The sequence below is a fragment of the Falco punctatus genome (assembly GCF_963210335.1).
Source record: "Falco punctatus genome assembly, chromosome: 4".
Classification (NCBI taxonomy): Eukaryota; Metazoa; Chordata; class Aves; order Falconiformes; family Falconidae; genus Falco; species Falco punctatus.
Window position 1 is genome coordinate 3,086,382 of NC_137583.1, and position 17,706 is coordinate 3,104,087.

General features: G+C 36.3%; 1 protein-coding gene across 7 annotated transcripts in view; it reads left to right on the forward strand.

Annotated features, from left to right (window-relative positions):
• ATG7 (autophagy related 7) overlaps nt 1-17,706 on the forward strand; it is a 122,331-nt gene that overhangs the window by 35,737 nt on the left and 68,888 nt on the right. For all 7 annotated transcript variants that reach the window (XM_080386144.1, XM_080386146.1, XM_080386147.1 and 4 more), the window contains exon 18: nt 15,351-15,473. In XM_080386144.1, the coding sequence (XP_080242270.1) occupies nt 15,351-15,473 (123 nt within the window). The remainder of the gene's footprint in view (nt 1-15,350; nt 15,474-17,706) is intronic.

The window sequence follows — 17,706 nt, forward strand, 5'->3', positions numbered from 1 at the left end:
GCATGTCACCCTCTATTATCTGGAAATCTGATGCTAATACTTTGAAATGACAAATCCAATTACAATTTAATTGTAGTCTGTAGGTTGGTTTGTTGGTTGGGTTTTGTTTTTTTTTAATGCAGCAATTTAGCATAATTTCATCCTGACCTATGTCAGATCTACTGTAGATTCAAACTTCTAGAACAGGAGAGAAGTGGCTTTTCTGATGTAGTTAAATTTGTTGGTACTTTATTAATTTTCTTCTTTTTTATGTCAACATTCTCTTTCTTGAGTTCTGTCACTTTGTAACTCTTAAAACTAATGAATTGGGAGTTTTCAAAAAAATTCTAGTACATTCTTAAGCCTTCCAGTACAGCTGGATGACTTAGGAGAAGCCACTAGTGATCTACATGTTTAGAGATTAGATTCCATTTCATTTTGACCCACAGTCATGACTTCATTTCTCTGTTTTTGAAGCCGAAGATACCAGACGTCCAAGTAGCCAGCTATTCCTTACCCAGAATTGTCCTAAACAGGCTGCATGCCAGAGAAGCTTCCCGCAGGCAATTTGTTCAGGAATTTGGGGATGGTCGCAGCAGGAAGCCAATCTATTTTTATTCTGGGCCAAATTTTCTTTGTGTGATTTCCCCCTCTGTCTTATTCTGGTTCCATGCAAGCTGTGCTAGAATGGAAACTATCCTCTTTAAGAGCTGGTGGCACTGCGCTGCCCCTTGAGTGGTGCCAGAGGGGCCGTGGAAGCCCTTCTGGTGCACTTCTTCATATCAAACTGGTTCTGTTATGGGAAGGGAGAGTCCAAAGTCCAAATACAAAAATCTTTAGTATAGATATTTATTTGTAGTAACTGCTTCGCTTACAGAATGAGAATGTTAAGCTTATTAGTTCCTGTGCTAATTAAGCTCCCTGTTAACCCTGTTGGCAGCAAAATGAGAGTATTTTCTCATAATGTTATGGTGAGAAGCATTACAGTCCTATAGAAAAGTGAAGTGGTTCTGATCCTGTACTACCCAATCCTTGCAAGTGACTGGCTAAAGCCTTGAAACATGAATGTTAAATGATGTCTCTTTCTTAATGCAAAACTGCCAGTGTTTATATTTTAATAAGGGTAATGAAAATTTTCCTGTTATTGCTCCTCCCTCTTCCTTGTGCGTCATGAAATGAGCCAGGAGACCTCATAGATTCAGTTTAATGTCAGAAAAGATTATTGCTGCTAACCAACTTGGATATACAGGTGCCCCCTGTTTTCACATATAGCTCACAGATCTTATTTCCTCCAGAGTTCAGATTTATCGTCCATGTGCTACAATGCTAGCTTATTTTCCTTAAAGATATTTCTCTCCTTCCCCTGCTAAGGTTGTGCTGATGTGTAATTATGTCCACTATCAAATTTAAAAACAAACAAAAAACCAAAGCAGCATAAGTCTCCCTACTAATTTTCAAATTCCTTCTCAACTTTCTATTCAGTATGCTAAAAAATTGAGCTGCTCAACTCATAGTTTGACTACTCAGTTTTTTAACTACGGAATAATTTTATGACATACTTTGAAAGTTTTTTTCAATTTTATTGCATTTTGTGAAGGGGTGGACACTAGGATCAGGTACGGTATTCTGGGCACTATGTTACAATTTCTGTTTTCAGTCAAGTTCGTTCCCTACCCTTGCAGATGTTTTCCCTTTTTAACATCCTAGGAATACATTAAACACTTCTGCTGTGGCATTTACTAAGTGCCTCTGTTGCGCAAGTTATTTATGAATGTTTCAGTTTTGAAATCTATCATCATGTAGACATAACAATGTTTTTATTGTTCTCATCTGCTAACTTCTTCGCATGCATTCTTACTTTAAATGGTTCCAGTCAGTTATGACAGTAACCTGCACTATTCAGTAACCTACTGATCTTTTTCAGTTGAGATAATTTTAATTTTGATTGCCGCAAGACCTTTCATATTTGCCCTAGCTGCACTGAGAAAAGACTTTTGTATTTGCTTTCTCCCAGTAACACCATATTGTACAGTCTGTCAGTGAAACTCTTTTTTATGCTATAAATTTCTCAGTTCAACTATTGTGTTGGTCTTAAATAGAGATGTGTAAGTCAGGGGAGAAACAAAGCCTTGGTCTTTCCTGCACTAAAAAAAGCTAACTCTTGCATAGCTTGCAGAAATAATGGAGGAAATGGAGAGAAATGTTTGTCCTTCAGAAATGAACACTGCAAAAAATCAAAATGATGTTTTAAAAAAGTTATTTCTGTAGCTGTGCTGTAATATTAAGTCTATGTAACTGAGTCCATTTATAACTTTCCTTATTTCCTGAATTTACATATGTTAACATTTGACACTTCTGTGTACAGTGGAGCCTCTGTATTAATATTGGATAGATTTCATTCAGACTTAAAGAATGCATCATTAATATACCTAGGCATATTTTCAGCATACTGAGTTAAATGTAACACTTTTCTTACTCTTAAGGTGGTATAGAAATGTGCTTTATGATAAGTGACTTACAGAAATTAATCACTTTAGGCTTTGTTCTTTGAAAAAATGTCCTTTTAACACTGGGGGGAGCGGGAGGCAGGATTATCTTGCCCATAACTTTTGAAATCTTGGGCAGTCTTTACATGTCGGGATAAATTTTAAATTCCATGAGAGAACTGAAATAATGTATATTTTCAAAATTAGTCACGGTGAGGATGGTTTTACTGCTGGTTGCCTGAAAGATGTGCATTCTTGAAAATAATGCCTGGTCTTACTATTTGAAAAATACTGAATTGTATAATGTACAATGTACAACAAAATATAATGTAGATTATCTCAAGTAAAAGGATACTAACAGAAAGAAGCTGTGATGTATACTAAGAATGCTACATCACACACTAAGAAATTATGACCATGGTAATGCAACAATTATGATGGAATTTTGTTCCCTTAGAGCAGGGCAAATGTGATCAAGAACCCCATAAATCTTAAAATAACTTTAATTTTTAACTTTAAACATTACCCTGTTTTGTGAACAGGGGAAAGGGTGTGGAATCAGTGATGTGTTCAGTTTTGTGTGTTGGAGAAGGTCAGGAGGTGTCTGTAGAGACAGGATGGATGATAATTGAAAAATGGAACTTAAAAACACACCACCACTGAAATCTAGTAAGGTGGGAGAGAGCTCATTATCTGTGTCCTACATCTGCACAAAAATACATGTTAATGAAGTGTGTGTAGTTCAGTGGAGGCTTGTTTAGTCCGCCATGACTGGAAACATCATAGCTAATCCTGCTTGAAGGCAGTCGTGCCAAGTAAACTGCCATGAACAAAACAGCTCCACAGTAAAGGTTGTAAATGGAAGGAACACAGAGGAAGATAGAATGTGTTTCATGTTCAATCCTAAATCATGCCGTTTTCCAAACTTCAGAAAGCAGCTTGACATTCCCATGCGTTAGCACTGTTACGTTGTAAGAGTTCAGAGTTGTGGGATGGGGGTTTATTGAAGTTTAATAGGTAACATAGGTTGTTGCACCAAACAGCCTCCCAACATCAACAGAAGAGAGGATGTAGAAAAAAGAAACAAAACTGGATTCTTCTGGTATGGAAGAGAAGTATGGTTGTTTAAAAATTCAGTCAGATCACAAGAAGGATAGTGTTTATTTGTCCTCTTCTCTCCTGCCCCAGACACGATGATGGTAGAAATATTTAATGAACAATAGCTCTTAGCCATTTTATTGTGTCTTCATTTCAACTTTTAACATATCTGTGAAATTGCTTCTTAATCAATTTATTGTTCTTTTGTTATCTTCAATTAAGATAAATGTTGCAAGTACAAAGGAATTCAGAAGCCTTTTTTTGGTATTTTTTTTCTTTTTGACTCTTATTCTATGTTGTAGTTGAAGGTAGAGCAGGGACTAATTTCTTGCTGTTATTTAAATGCTGAAAAGTGGAGGTTTGTGCCTTTCGCATTTTGCTGATCAAAACCAGTTTTTATTATCCAGCCCCTATTCCAAGATAATTGTGTTTATTCTAGCCAATCCATTTGTCTTCACCATGTAAGACTACTTCTTCCTTCGTGGCAGATGCAACCATTAGATATGGTAGGGGGGTTAAGTACAACTTGGTGCAGGAAATGTATTTAAATAACAAAGTAAAACAGCATTCCTCCCCAGATCATTATGGTTTGGGGTCTTGTCTTCATGGCACAAGGGAGCAGATAGCTAAGGCTTACTGCAGTGTTTTTAGGAGCCATTCTTCAGTATTGTGTCCTTTGCAATCAGAGTTTTGAACTCTGCTGATTAAATGATTAAGAAAGTGTCTGGAGAGGGAGAAAAAAAGCACAGAGAACATACAACTTTCTGAAACTTCTTTTATTTCCTCTTCCTTTTGCTCCAGAAAATCAGGAATTCTGTTGTTACTACTTCTGGTTTGGGAATAGTAAAGTTGCTTGATTAAGAATCCCTTTCTAGTAGTAAGTAACACACTTTTGCCCTTCAGAGAAGAAAACAAATTATTTTTTAGAGAATACTTCTTTTATTTAGCGAATTTATTAAGTGTTTCCTGATGTTTAAGTGAAAAAGCATGTCCATTTATGCTGGTGTGGCAGTGTACCATGTTAGATGGTAGTGTCAAAGCTGTGTTGCAGAGAATCCCAGAATTTGGTCCAAGAAGCAGCAGGTGTGACTGACTGGTCCATGGTATTGACTAGTTTACTTGTCTTCAAGTTAAATAGCATTAAAAGAAGTAAATGTGTTCCAGTAATTGTTCGGTGATCTTAAATGGATGTAAGATATTATTCTAAGCAGTTGTAAGCGGGAGAGTTTATGGGGTTTGGAGTGTAAATATATTCCATAATATACTATAAATAGAAATCTGTATCATCTAAATTAAAAGACAAATAATCAGAATTAATTGAAGCCTTGAAGTGAAAATATTAATGTAATTTCTACCCCATGAATAAAATGAATTTTCCTATTTCCCACTTTAAAATACTGTTTTTTAAGGAGAGGATAAACCCCGCCATTGTTAGAAGCAATTGATTCATATTTCTGACAGGTTTTATTTCTGTTGCATTTAAATTAAATTCAATGGGTCTTAGAGGTTTTGGGGGGTTGTTTTTTTCAGTATTTATTCTTCCTCCAATTCAATTACACTTAAACTGCAATTAGGACGAAGTAAAGGACTATCAATCAGTAGGAAAGAGATATTATCACCACAGTTTTCTGGTATTGACATGTGCAATATCTAACTGTCTAGAATACCATTTTTAATTATTTATTCTAATGGCAACTTAATGCTGTCTTGTCAGAGCTCTGTGAAGCTGGTACAGAATTCCTTTTGTCTCAGTAAAAACAAAACTAAAATACTTTGACTTAAAATATATACTTGCTGACAGACTGTCGTATAAGAATTGCAAAAACAAAGTTGGAGAATACTGAACTGGGTAAAGACTAAGAGTATACAATGTGTAGAGATGGTATGGTGGTGATGTGCATCCTAAAATTGCTGAATGTAGAAACAGTTCAAACCTAATTCTGTAGGTGTCTCGCTGGAACTCAAAAGATCAGTTGTTCGTTTTGCTGGACAGAAGTAATTTGTAATTGTTCTTTTTACTTCCATAAGGTTTTTGCATACTTGCAACCTAGTGCCTACTAAGCACTTATTTATTGTTCAGTTATTCCAAGGGCTGAGTGCATATTCATCAACAAAAGTCATGAAGCACACTGTGTCTATATTGTCTTTTATGCCTAGATTTTTTATTGGTAAGCTGAGGAGTCGCTTTAAGTAAAAAAAGAAGCCCACATGTTCCTAGCTGGAACACATATGATTCTTTAATACGACTGTTTAAAAAGTCATTTAATATGTTGACATGTGTTCATATCAGTTATGTGCAAAGAATGCTAATTGTCAAGTGTTAGAGTGTATGTAAGAAGAATTTGAACTAATTTTAAAAATGGGCAGGGTTACATAAAGGTTCAGGTCTAAATCACATAAATGAAAAATACCAGGCATACTGGGTTATGGTCCAAAGCACTCTTTTGCACTGATAATTTTGATAGACAAGTATTTCAAATTTATACAGTGCAGCACTGTGTGCATGTGACAGTTTTGGCCATAATTCTACCTCTACATATTAAAAGGTAATGCCAACATGCAGCAGTGAGAGAATGGAACTAAACCCATGTTTCACTCTTCTGTGGTCTGGTCTTGTAGCAGTTGTCTCATGGAATTGGGTTATGATGTGAGAGTCTGATTATTTTCTCCCTAATCTTTCTTGCTTTATTATAAACTCATATTGAAATTATGATAAAATTTTAGATTGTAATATTTAATGATGTATAGTTTGGTTGTATTTGATTTATATTTTTAATCTTAGGAGATTAAAGGGATGTGTATTACATCTTTTCCGAGATACTCCTTTAGTATCGTCCAGTTTTTACTATTTTAGTTTTTTCTTGATGCTTGTCTGCAGTCTTCTCATTGCAGTCTTTGAGGGGAGTCTGCATACATTTATACTGGTTTTCTTTTGTTAAACTTAACAAGTCATCAGCCATACTTTACTGGACGGCTGTTCTTTTGTTTGCCAATGGCCATGCAGACATTTTTGAACAGTTTAAGTTAACTTTTATTCAATTTTTTGACATTTTTACAGGGCCGCCTAATGTGTGTCTTTGCAGAAATGCTTCTGTTTTCTTTGAAATTGGAAAGAAGTGAAGGAAATTGAATTTAAGAAGACAGTAAAATGACTGAAACTGATTAAATCCAACATATATGTGTGATTTTGGTGAAAATGTTGTTGTTCCTCCAGTGCTGTTTTGCACATCCAAGTAATAAAATCCTCTGCTCTGAAATAGTCTACAAAACATGGATTTTTGGGCTAGAGGTTTGGATTTAGGAACTCCTGAGCAGCTGCAATTTCTGCTTAAGGTAGCAATAGTTTTGCGTGCTTAGTGTGTGACAGGTCATGCCTTGTTATTGAACTGCTGATGGCAAGGGAGACCTAGATGGAATAAATTACTTCATATGCAATACTCAGTCGTTACTGACTTTCTGTTTGTCAGGCCATCAAAGATGGACCACTCCAGGCTTTATAGAATCAAATTGTACCTCCAGCCAGAACAGTACTCAGCGTAAGACAGTTGCTTTTCTGTGGGAAGAATCATTTTCTTAGACATTTGGGGGAGTGATCTTGCTTCACTCCCGGCGTTAGGGATTGTCTGCAGAAAATGGATGCTGTTTCTGGACTATTTCTTCAAGGCAAAGGCGCGGATTGTGCTATAAAAGCCTGTCCCTGTGTGTGGGTAACAGGTTATCCAGGCACAACTCGTCAATAACCTCAGATGGGACTGGGGAAAAAGAAGAGCTTTCTGCAGTTGCTGTACAATAGGTAGTGACTAATGCCAGTATGAACTGGAGCCAAAAATGTTGTAATTGCTGATGAGCTAATCAGCATAAATTTTGGACAGGAAGCAGAACGGGGATAAATAAAGTTGTAAATATCCGTCCAGTGTAAAATGTGGCACGAGCAAGAGATGGCTGTTAGGTGACTGAAGGATATACCCATGTTTTAAAAAAGGTCAGGACAAATGATCTAATGATATTGCCTACTTGAAAACTCTTTTGTTCCTCTATTCTCATTCTCTAAAGTGGAGATTGTTTATTTTCTTCTACTCTCCTTCTCTCCTTATCCCTTTCTTTCTTTTCACTTCTATTTACTAGTGCTTCCAGGCAGGGAATGACTTAAAATTTTATGCTGTCCGATAGAAGGTCCTTATAGTGACTGGAATCCCAAGATGGTATTATGTTTAAAAGAATTTGTGCAAAATATTTTAGAAAGTAGCTAAAATAAAAATCCTATAGGTTTTTTCTGTATTATTAGTCTTATCAATTCGCATCAGGAAAAATGGTTGCTGCATATAAAACACAGCAAAGTTATTTCAGAAAAGCTCAGAATGCATGCGATTCCTGAGAACTTAAGTTGACAAGACTGTGCTTAAACTGACATCTCTTAAATTTCTAAGACCTCTACTTCTCTCCTTTTCATTATTCAAAAGAAGAAACTAGGAAGTCCCACGCTAAAAAAATCTTGTTGAGACCTTTCAGGGCCTATTTTTCAGTAAGTGAATACTCCGTTTTCTGTCTGTTGCAATTCAAAATCATAGCAGGTGATAGCAACAGACAAAACACAATTGTATCACTGTGTTCCTAAATTAAAACAACAATCTTTTTCTTAAATGAGTTGTCAGTGTTTTGTACTGTATTAGTTGACATTTTATACTGATGTGCTTTCATTTTTAATACTGATTATGGGAAGGTAAAGAGAAAATTGTGTATGCGGAGGGTGTTTTAATTATTTGGACATGAGCCAAAAAATGATGCCATTGCCTTGTGGTTTATAACTTTCCAATATTTTCAGAATAGCCTTCTTCAGCATGCACCTGGAATACAGCCTTCTTCAGAACTTTGTTTTATGATCTTGTACTTAAAGCTTAATTGTGTGTGAACACACAAGTGTATATGACCATTCATACACACATTTTAGGTAATACTTGAAGTATTATCAAAATATGAAGTGTCTTAAGAGTCATCTTTGTGGTCATGTAACAGTGTCAGTCTTTTCCTGTATCCTGAGTAGAGTCCCTGAACAATAATTACGTGATCTTCAGAAAAGTTCTGGGTTTTTTGCATTTTTTTCATAGATGTATTATAGTATCACCTTATTAGGCTTTTCTTTACAATTTAGGACCAAATGGCAATAAAAATTCAGAACTTCATGAAAAGGCAAGAGTCTAGGAGCTGAGGGTTTTTGAAGAAAACCAGAATTACAGGTCTCATGATAAAATTTTGAACATTAGCAGTGCTGCCCATGCAACTGTTTAGAACCAAGATCCCAATGGCTCATGTGCCTCATCTTAGTCTCTTCTCACTTAGGAGCATTCTCCACAGCATTGTAGTCTTTCACTAAACTTCCTGATCTGATAGCAGATACGCTGAGCTTTGAAGAGTTTAATTGGCAACACTTTTACTTGTCTTCCTTATTTTCCAAGCAGGTGTTGAAACTGAAATGTCTCTTCTCAGCATGCTAACACTCACAGTAGTTTTCTATTAATTCTGCATTGCCTGTGATAAATGTAGGTAGCAGTGTGCAAAATATCTCTAGGCATGTAAAATTTCTAAATAGAACATTGAATTTTGTGATTTTTCTGGGTCTGAAATGTTTAGTGAAGTCTCTGTGCCCTTTGGGGGGAGGCAGAGCAGGGAGGTTAAGTGTGCTGTCTTTTTTGAAGCTTTTTGGAAAGTGTTTAAAGCCAGGAAGAGTGTCAAACACAGCACCCATATTGCTTTGGAGGAAGGCTACCCATAGATCTTATTTAGTGTAAACAATAAATCTGGTAGCATTAATTTCTTACTGTATTTTTCCTGGAAAGTCAGTAACACAGTTTTAAGCTCTAGAGATGCTAACTACTTGGAAAACAAAAAAGCCAAAACAAATGTAAATTCTGGTAAAAAGTTTAAAAATTATGTGACAGAAATGAGGCATAAAACGTGAGCCAATTTTACATCAGTGGTCTGGTTCTTGGGATTAGGAGTTTGTTTTTTTGTATTTTTACTTAACCAGTTATTAAGTTTTATGCTATACAGCGATCCTGGAGCCAGATTCTCTTTTTGAATGTCTTTCTACCCAGCAATTGAGACTTCTTTGTGAAGAATGCTGTTAAAAAGAATATAACACTAAGGCTGCACATCTGTTTCTCATTTCAAAACAAGTTATTTTACTCTAAGCCTCTATTTTTTTCCTCCTACCATGAAATTCTTTTTTTTCCCTCAGTAAACAGACAAGAATAAAAAAAAATTGCTAATAAAATGGGTTACTCTGTATCATTTACACAAAAGGCTTTAGCAGTATGTTAATTTGTCCCTGTTGTAATAATGTGCATCCACAGATTCATTTGTTCTATTAAAATGCCATCATGTGAAAAAACAGTTGTAGCTCTGGCTCTGCAAAATGGAGACTTGAACCAAGGTTATAGTGTCAACCTGAGAGGAGATTTACATGTGTCAGAAAAGAGTGTGGTTTTAAAATGTGGATTCTCTTGACAGTATTTGTAACAGACATGAAATGCAGAAGGCATGCTACTTTCTAGTTCTCTTCCTAAGCTCTGAAAAGTGACCTGCAAGTGAGAAAAAATAGAGTTCCCTGATAAATCTGTGTTGCTCCAACTTGCCTTGCTAGGCAGAAGAATTAGGTCCTTTTGGTTCTTTTTGTTGCTGCTTTGCAGTTTTTTCTACTTAAGAAAATTAGTTGCTACATAGTGAGATGTCACTGAATGACTGGATAATGACACATTTATTCCAAGAAAAAGTTAATGCGGGATTTTTTACGTCTGCAGTCAGATAGTAACTAATCTGAGATCAATAATAATAAAAATTATAACATCTCTCAAGTATTTTCCTCCTGTAAAGCTGTTATTCAGAACGATCACGTTGGTACCAAGTGTGGTGTTGGCAGCAAAGAGAATTGTTAAGAACTGAAAAAGCAACCTTATGCCAGCTGTGGGCCTTTAGACTGTGCTGGACATGATTAAATAGGAGAAAATTTCCTTTCCACACAGCAACAAATTGGGCATTTATTAAATCTGGAAACATTTTTAAAAATTATTTTGCGGCTATTTGATGTCTAGACTGGCTTTATTCCTGATGACCTGCAGAGTATTCCTGTGTGGTCTCCTGGCATAGGAATTTGAGATGAGTTTTATTGTATTTCATTCTTTTTTTCTTTTTCAGGTGTGTTCAGTGGTTGCTGAACACATAGATGCCACATGACATTTATCAGAGGACTGCTGTTACTGAATTTGTGTAGTGAAGGTTAGATGTGGGCAAGTTAATAGTGTTTATCCCTTTTGTGGTGTTTATTATAAAGTTTTAATCATTGGAATTGGGAAATAAAGCCCCTGAAGGTAACGCAATGTTCTTCCAATTGGTGCCTGTATGAAGAGGGTTTCATTACGGTGTATGCCTTCTTTAATGGTGCTACTGCTGCTCAGGTAGCAAACTGAATGGTGCTGCCAGGTCATTCTTTGGCTCCCTGATACGTTGTTCTCTGGGCCATGTGGTTGGAATTTCTGTTTTAAAACTTATTAACAGATACTTCTATTCATCACACTGTTCCCATTATAAAAAGCAAGGCATTATAATCAGCAAGTACACTTTTTGATAAAGTTTTTCAGGCTTCTGCAGGTCCTAATGCAAGAAAAATACTCTGTACCGGTGTACTTTAGCTTTAGTTTCTTATGATACTGTGTCTATAGTTAGATTTGTTACCCTAACCTAACTTTGCCATTCTAGCACTGTAGAAAGTCTAGCAGTGTAACATGATGGAGTTTCTACAGGGGGAAAATAATTTTAAATCTTTCCATAACAATAGCAGATTTGCTCATATTAATGTGTATAATTTCTACCCAACTTAAAAAAAAAAAAAAGAAGCAGCTACAGTTCACTAGATAAATAATATAACTTCAAGTCTTGGTTCTGTGATCTTATATTATTAATATTTATATTTGAAAAGACACTTAATGGGACACTTCATAGTCTTTTCCATGCTAATTACAATACAGAGGGCACTTGGATTTAATAAAAATTCTTCCAGGTGATTCATCCAAAACTCATGCTAGACATTGTGGATGTCGGTGTAGTCATGAAGTCTGTGTTGTGTGAGTGCATGAGGGTTCGTTTATAGCTGTGGCAGGGCACAGAGGAAGGGTAAGTACATCTTTGAGATAAACTAGGGCAGTTTATACACAGCATACTTCAGGTACAAGTAAGTAATATACTTACTGAAAAAGTAATACCTGGAAATTTTCACTTCAGGCTTGAGTCACAGTTCTCTGGAAATGAGGATCAAGGCATAGTTGGCTGAGTAAGAAAATCAACCAGATTTAAAGGCTATTTGATAGACTTCTTGTATATAGTAAGGTTGTACTCCATTCCCTGCTGTGATCATAATATTTGTATATCCCAAGGTAGTATACCTCTTTCAGCAGTTTTTACCTTTGGGAAGAGTCCAAGTTCCCTTATTGTTGTCCCTGCATTTATTTTATATGCTGTAATATTTTAGAATAAGGCTATGGTGTATAGGCTGTATGTTGTTTCAACATACCATGAACTATAATCTGGCCTACATCACTAAAAGGATGTCTCATAAGCTCTGTATTGTTGTTCCAACAAATTAAAGCAATAGTAACATATTCGATAATGCTCATAGCTTTGAGGATTATATGCAGGCAGGTTGAATGTAATCCAAGTTTATAATCTGATGGCTGTAGAGAGTGTTTCACAAAAAGTCAGATGCCAGAGACTTCTGCGCATCTGGTTGTTTTATTAGAATTTTGAAACACAGAACAGTCATTAAATGTATGTGTACATCCACAGTGCAATTTCACTATATATAATGGCTAATATTAAGGTGACACATCTCAAATGGAGTGCTGAAGCTGTTTGGTTGTCTGCATTGTGTTGTGAACAGCCAGATGAGTATGTCTTGGTGTGTTTGTCTCAGGAATAAAAGGCAAGAAAAGCCCCAAGAGTTGCTCCTAAGCATTTTTTCATCTCTTTTTCTTTCCTTTTTTTTCTTTTCTGATTTCTTATTATGTTTATGGGTCATTCTACAAATATGCAAAAACCCATGTACGGCAAAACAAACCTTTAAAATATGAAGAATAATTTCTCCAGAGTTATTAAGAGAACATGAAGTGCAGTGGGGTTTTATTTATTTTAGAAGTGTAAAGTGTGGTCAAGAAGGTGCCAAATGTTTGTCATAGTCACCTACATCTATCTACTTCCTCTTTATAGTTGTGTTTCAGTTGTTTCTGTTTTTGTTTTTTGAAACCTAAGTATGTAGTAGCTAATTTTGCTGCTAAATGGCCATTTTGCATGAAGATCTGAGTGAAGATGCCAGTCTTTTTTTATCAGTAAACTTGCAATTCTGTCAGCTAAATATAAATTTATTTTTAAATGAGCTTGAATTCCTGTAGGACGCAGTGTAAAAGCGCACTGGGTGTGTTTTGCTGAAGAACACTCTTGGGCTGTGCAAGTTCTCACCATTTTAAGATTTACCAGTGCAAAGGTTATTTGTGACCTTTAGGAATTGTTCAACTGGGAAAGATTGTTGAGAGTAAGTTGTGATTTTGGTTGAGTTAGATGAATTCGTAATGGAACTATTTCTACCACCCCCCACTTTTTTCCGCCCCCCGTTGTCCAAAGAAAGGTTAATGGCTTCTTTGGGGGTAGGGGTTGCAGGGGTTGCCTGTTCGGTTTTAAACCTTGGAATAAAGCTCACTTGGTTGAATCCTCTGTTTCACAACAGAACAAACAACAGTCCTTCCAGGGTGGTTTTTTTCTTCTTTCCAGAGGAAACGAACTCCACTGGTTACGGGGAGCTTGTCCATCCATTGAGGGTGGATGTGTTTAAGGGATACATAAGCAGGGCAAATTTCTCCTGCTGGTTCTTTCCTAGACTAAGGGTAGCATATATACAGTGAAAGAAGGGTTGTCCACAGCCCCTGCAACAGTGTTCTCTATAAAGTAACTTCCTGTGTTCTACTTAGAATTGTTCTGCAAGAACTATACCAAAATGAAATGTTAAAAATATACCTGATACATATAACTTGCACAGGTAGGCTATAGGGAGACATGGGTGGGCACAAGAGTGTGATTTGTTTGGCAAGTTATACATCAGAGAATGAAAAATCAGGTGTTTTTGAGCACAGGATTCCTGGAGTTGTATCTTGATGGCTGATTTTGGTGCTTTTCCCATGGCTGGTCATTTACGGAGATGCAGTTGTTTGTGGATTCTCTGGTGTTTAATAAAGTGTTGGGTGTATGCTGGAGCTTTTTTTCACGTACAGTTCTACCCCCCTGTCTGCTGAGGATGTGTTTCTGAAAAGTGTAATATGGCAGCAATGCAGTGTTGCTTGTAAAAAATGATGTGGTAAAGTGGGACTCATGCGAGGACTTACGGCATGCACAGGGTGCAAATACACAGCAAACAGCATAGGTGGTTGGGAGGGTGAGAGACGGGAGCAGGTTATCAGAATCAGCAACTGGAAGAGGTGCCGACTTGTACAGATTTGGAAAGGGTTTTGTAAAGGATCATCACTGTAAAAAAGAAGAGCCATTTTAAAAAATAACAGCCATCTATGAAACTGCCTGATCATTAGCCCCTTCTTCTGTCCTTCACTCTTGAGCTGATGTTGATTTATCTGAGGAAGATGATGACTGAGAAGAAGATGTAACTGCTGAGTAAGGCAGGAAAACAGTTTTGGTAGGCATTCGGTTTCAGAGATGAACCCGTTCCAGGGACTCTTCTGAAAAGCTTGCATCTCCTCTGTAGGGGTGATCTTGATGATCCTTTCCTTGCTTCTCTGTCTTCAATGTCATATACACAAATGTTTTTTTGTATTAAAATACTATGTGTTTCTGAAGTCCCTGCATACATCCTGCTCTGCTACATGAATTTCTGTAGGAAAAGATGCCTTGCAGTCTGTCAAGCTCAGCTGCTTCATCTGTGCGACTGGTGACAGCAGAGCAGGATATGAGATGATCAGTGTTGGAACTGAGAACAGAAACGGGCTCAATCATAAATTCCTTTGACTTTCTTGCTACCTGCTTTCACAAACTTGTAGGATCGTGTTCATCATCAACATTTATCTTTTCTTTCCTCAGCCTCCATCATATGTGATTGAAGTCAGCCTGCCAAATGGTTACTTAAGCTAAAGCTATGTGAAATAAAATTCTTCATGGTCAGGAGTTTGGGAAGGAGCACAGGCCATAATCTCCCTCACAGTTCTTGTAGGAGTCTATAAGATTCTCAAAAGAAAAGATAAACTGGCAAAATTAGAGTAGAACTATAGAAAATGCTTCAAGATGCAGTAGTCTCAGAACCATGAATCTCTGGAGATTGGGAGGATGTCGGACTCTGACTCAGAGAATTTTTCGGTCTGTCCCAGCATGGTTGTTTCCCTTAACTGATACACTGGAACAGTCTTTTAGTGTGTTTTGTGTAACTCAAATGCTCTTCTCATGACTTTGCAACTAAGTTTTTCTCTTGCTGTATCATCTGTCTTGTTACAAGCATAAAAATATGTTTAAACCAGGAAATCTTAAACCTCACTTCTCTTCCCTCTTACCTCCACTTTTCCTCACTTGAGAGATTGATTCGGGAGAAGTGATTGTTCTTTTGTCTGTAATTTTTACCAGTTTACAACATGCAGTCATCTTCTGAGTGTTCAGAAAGTTGTGCTTTTATTTTGTGAGCAAGGTAGGATGATGAATCACATTACTAGTATTATATTTGAAATCCTTTTCTGTTTGTTTATTTGACAGGTCCTTGACCAGTATGAACATGAAGGATTTGATTTCCTAGTTAAAGTTTTTAATTCTTCACATTCCTTCTTAGAAGACTTGACAGGTCTAACATTATTACACCAGGAGACACAGGCTGCTGAGGTAAGAAAATACAATTTGGATGTAAAGAATGAACAGGTGGCAGTAAAGGGAGCATGGTTTTATGTTCAGCTGTACAACTATGTGAATAAATGAATCACTGATAGAATCAAGCAGAAGTATTTGATTTGCAGGATGATTTATGCAAGCCACGTGCATATTCCATACAGTGACATAAGATGTGTCCTGTCAATGTTATAGATCAATAAATGTTGTTGGATGTGACAGAGCATTCTTTTTAAAGCAGAAATTATGGGATGCATGTTGACAGCCAGCTAGAAATGAGTAGCGCTATTATTATCATTAATTTTATTGTGTCTTTTTGTGAAATTACAGAAATATTTTAAGTAACAGTTGTTGCTTGACAGTTCTGAATTTCGATGAGGAAAGGTCCTGTCTGTTGTCTTTTGGGGTGTGTTTTCATTGGCAGTGTAAAGTGCAGTTTGTACATTACAAGTACTGTATACAAGTACTGAATATAGGTAGCCACGATAGCACACAGCTCAGTATACACGAAGAACCACGGTATGTGCACGTGTTCCTTAGGTAGGTTAGATGTTCTCTTAAATTAATCATAACTTTTTATATCTGAGTTGTCAAGTATTGCTTTTCAAGAAAATAAGTGACTTGTGTTATGTGGTGTAAGGAAATAAATTATCATTTTAGGTCAATCTAAAATGTAATTATTATACTGCTGAATTATATACAGCCTGAATTATAATATGGGGAAAACAATGCTGTTTGTCTAGTGACAAAAGTTGTAATGTGGAATGCAACTGGGGTGTTTGGTTCTTATGGGTGATAACCCTGCCTAAAGAGTTGCCATATTGAGTTTGTCCCATAAAAAAATGAAACAGGTATCTGTCTAAATGTTGTATTTTAATAATAATTTTTAATCCTTACTCCATCTGCAAACGTCTGTACTCTTGTACATCTGTAATTTAATTTTGGTGTAGTCGTATGACATGGATGTTTCTAATGTTGGCTTTGAGAAGTGATTATTCAGTTACTGTAGCCTGTGCAAATGGTATAGCTGTTTTTTCAGCTGGAAATGGCTCAACAGCATTGCTTAATAGGGTTTGTGGGGGATAACGATGACTTGGCTCTCTGTTTTGTGTTTTAACATTTTCAAATAATTGGAGCAGATGCTGGAGACATTAAACTGTGTAATACCTGATGCATTCTTCAATCAGCCTGGTGATACCTAGAAAAAATTTAAATATATGTATATATAAGAGGGATCCAAGAAAGGAAAACAAATAACCTTTTAACAGGTGCTACTCATTAACAGTAAGAGTGATTGTAGTCTGATTGCCATACCTGACTTCTAGGCTGCTAAGAAGTGTCTAGGCTGCTGCTGACAGCATTAAAAACAATTACAATTGCCCTAGTTAGTAATATATTATTTTGCAGATATTAATAAATCGCTTTTGCAGCTTCAGAATGTGTACAGGTGTTTGTTTATAAAGTTTTAGATAATCCTTGCAAAATGAGGAGTCTGGTATGAGTTTATTGCAACTTAGTAAAGTTCAAAGTTTAACATAAAAAATGGTATTAGTGCGCTTTCAAAAACCTTTGGGTTCAACAGTGAGGTTTATGCAGTGAAATCATTGCTCATAGGTGGAAAAACTGACTTACAAAATATTTGCAAAGCTGATGCATTCAAATTAGCCCAATTAGCCCAACTATCATAGAATCAGTGACTTTTCTTGATTGCTTCCCATAACATTGCTGTAAAAATTCATCTGTTTTATCAGGGTTAACTATTTTAATAGTCTTGATAAAGTTTATATTTATGAATGGTAAGGTCTTACAGGCAAATTATTTGCAGATTCTGAAACACGCTTGCCTTCTTTGGATTAAAAGACCTATTCTTTTGTTAGATTTTGCCACTGCTGACTGTAAAATAAAGCGATGCTTTTATTGTCCTCTATTACTCTTTCAGTACCTGATCTGGGACAGTTTTTAAAATTTTAGGTGTACAAGAGTATGCTTTTAGTATATTTTCTGCTGAATTGGGCTTGTATTTTGAGCTCATTTTTCTCATACAGTGCAGTTGGTGCAATTTATATTGCTGAGTTTGAAGTCTGCAAAATGGTTTTTCAGATTCCTGGCTACTTTTGAGCTCCTGTTGGCAGAATGTATTTTCTAAAATGGAGGCACTAGATTTGTTAAGATGGGTGCTCTTTAGGTTGATTTAAGATATACTTGATCCATAGCATTCTAAAAACTTCAA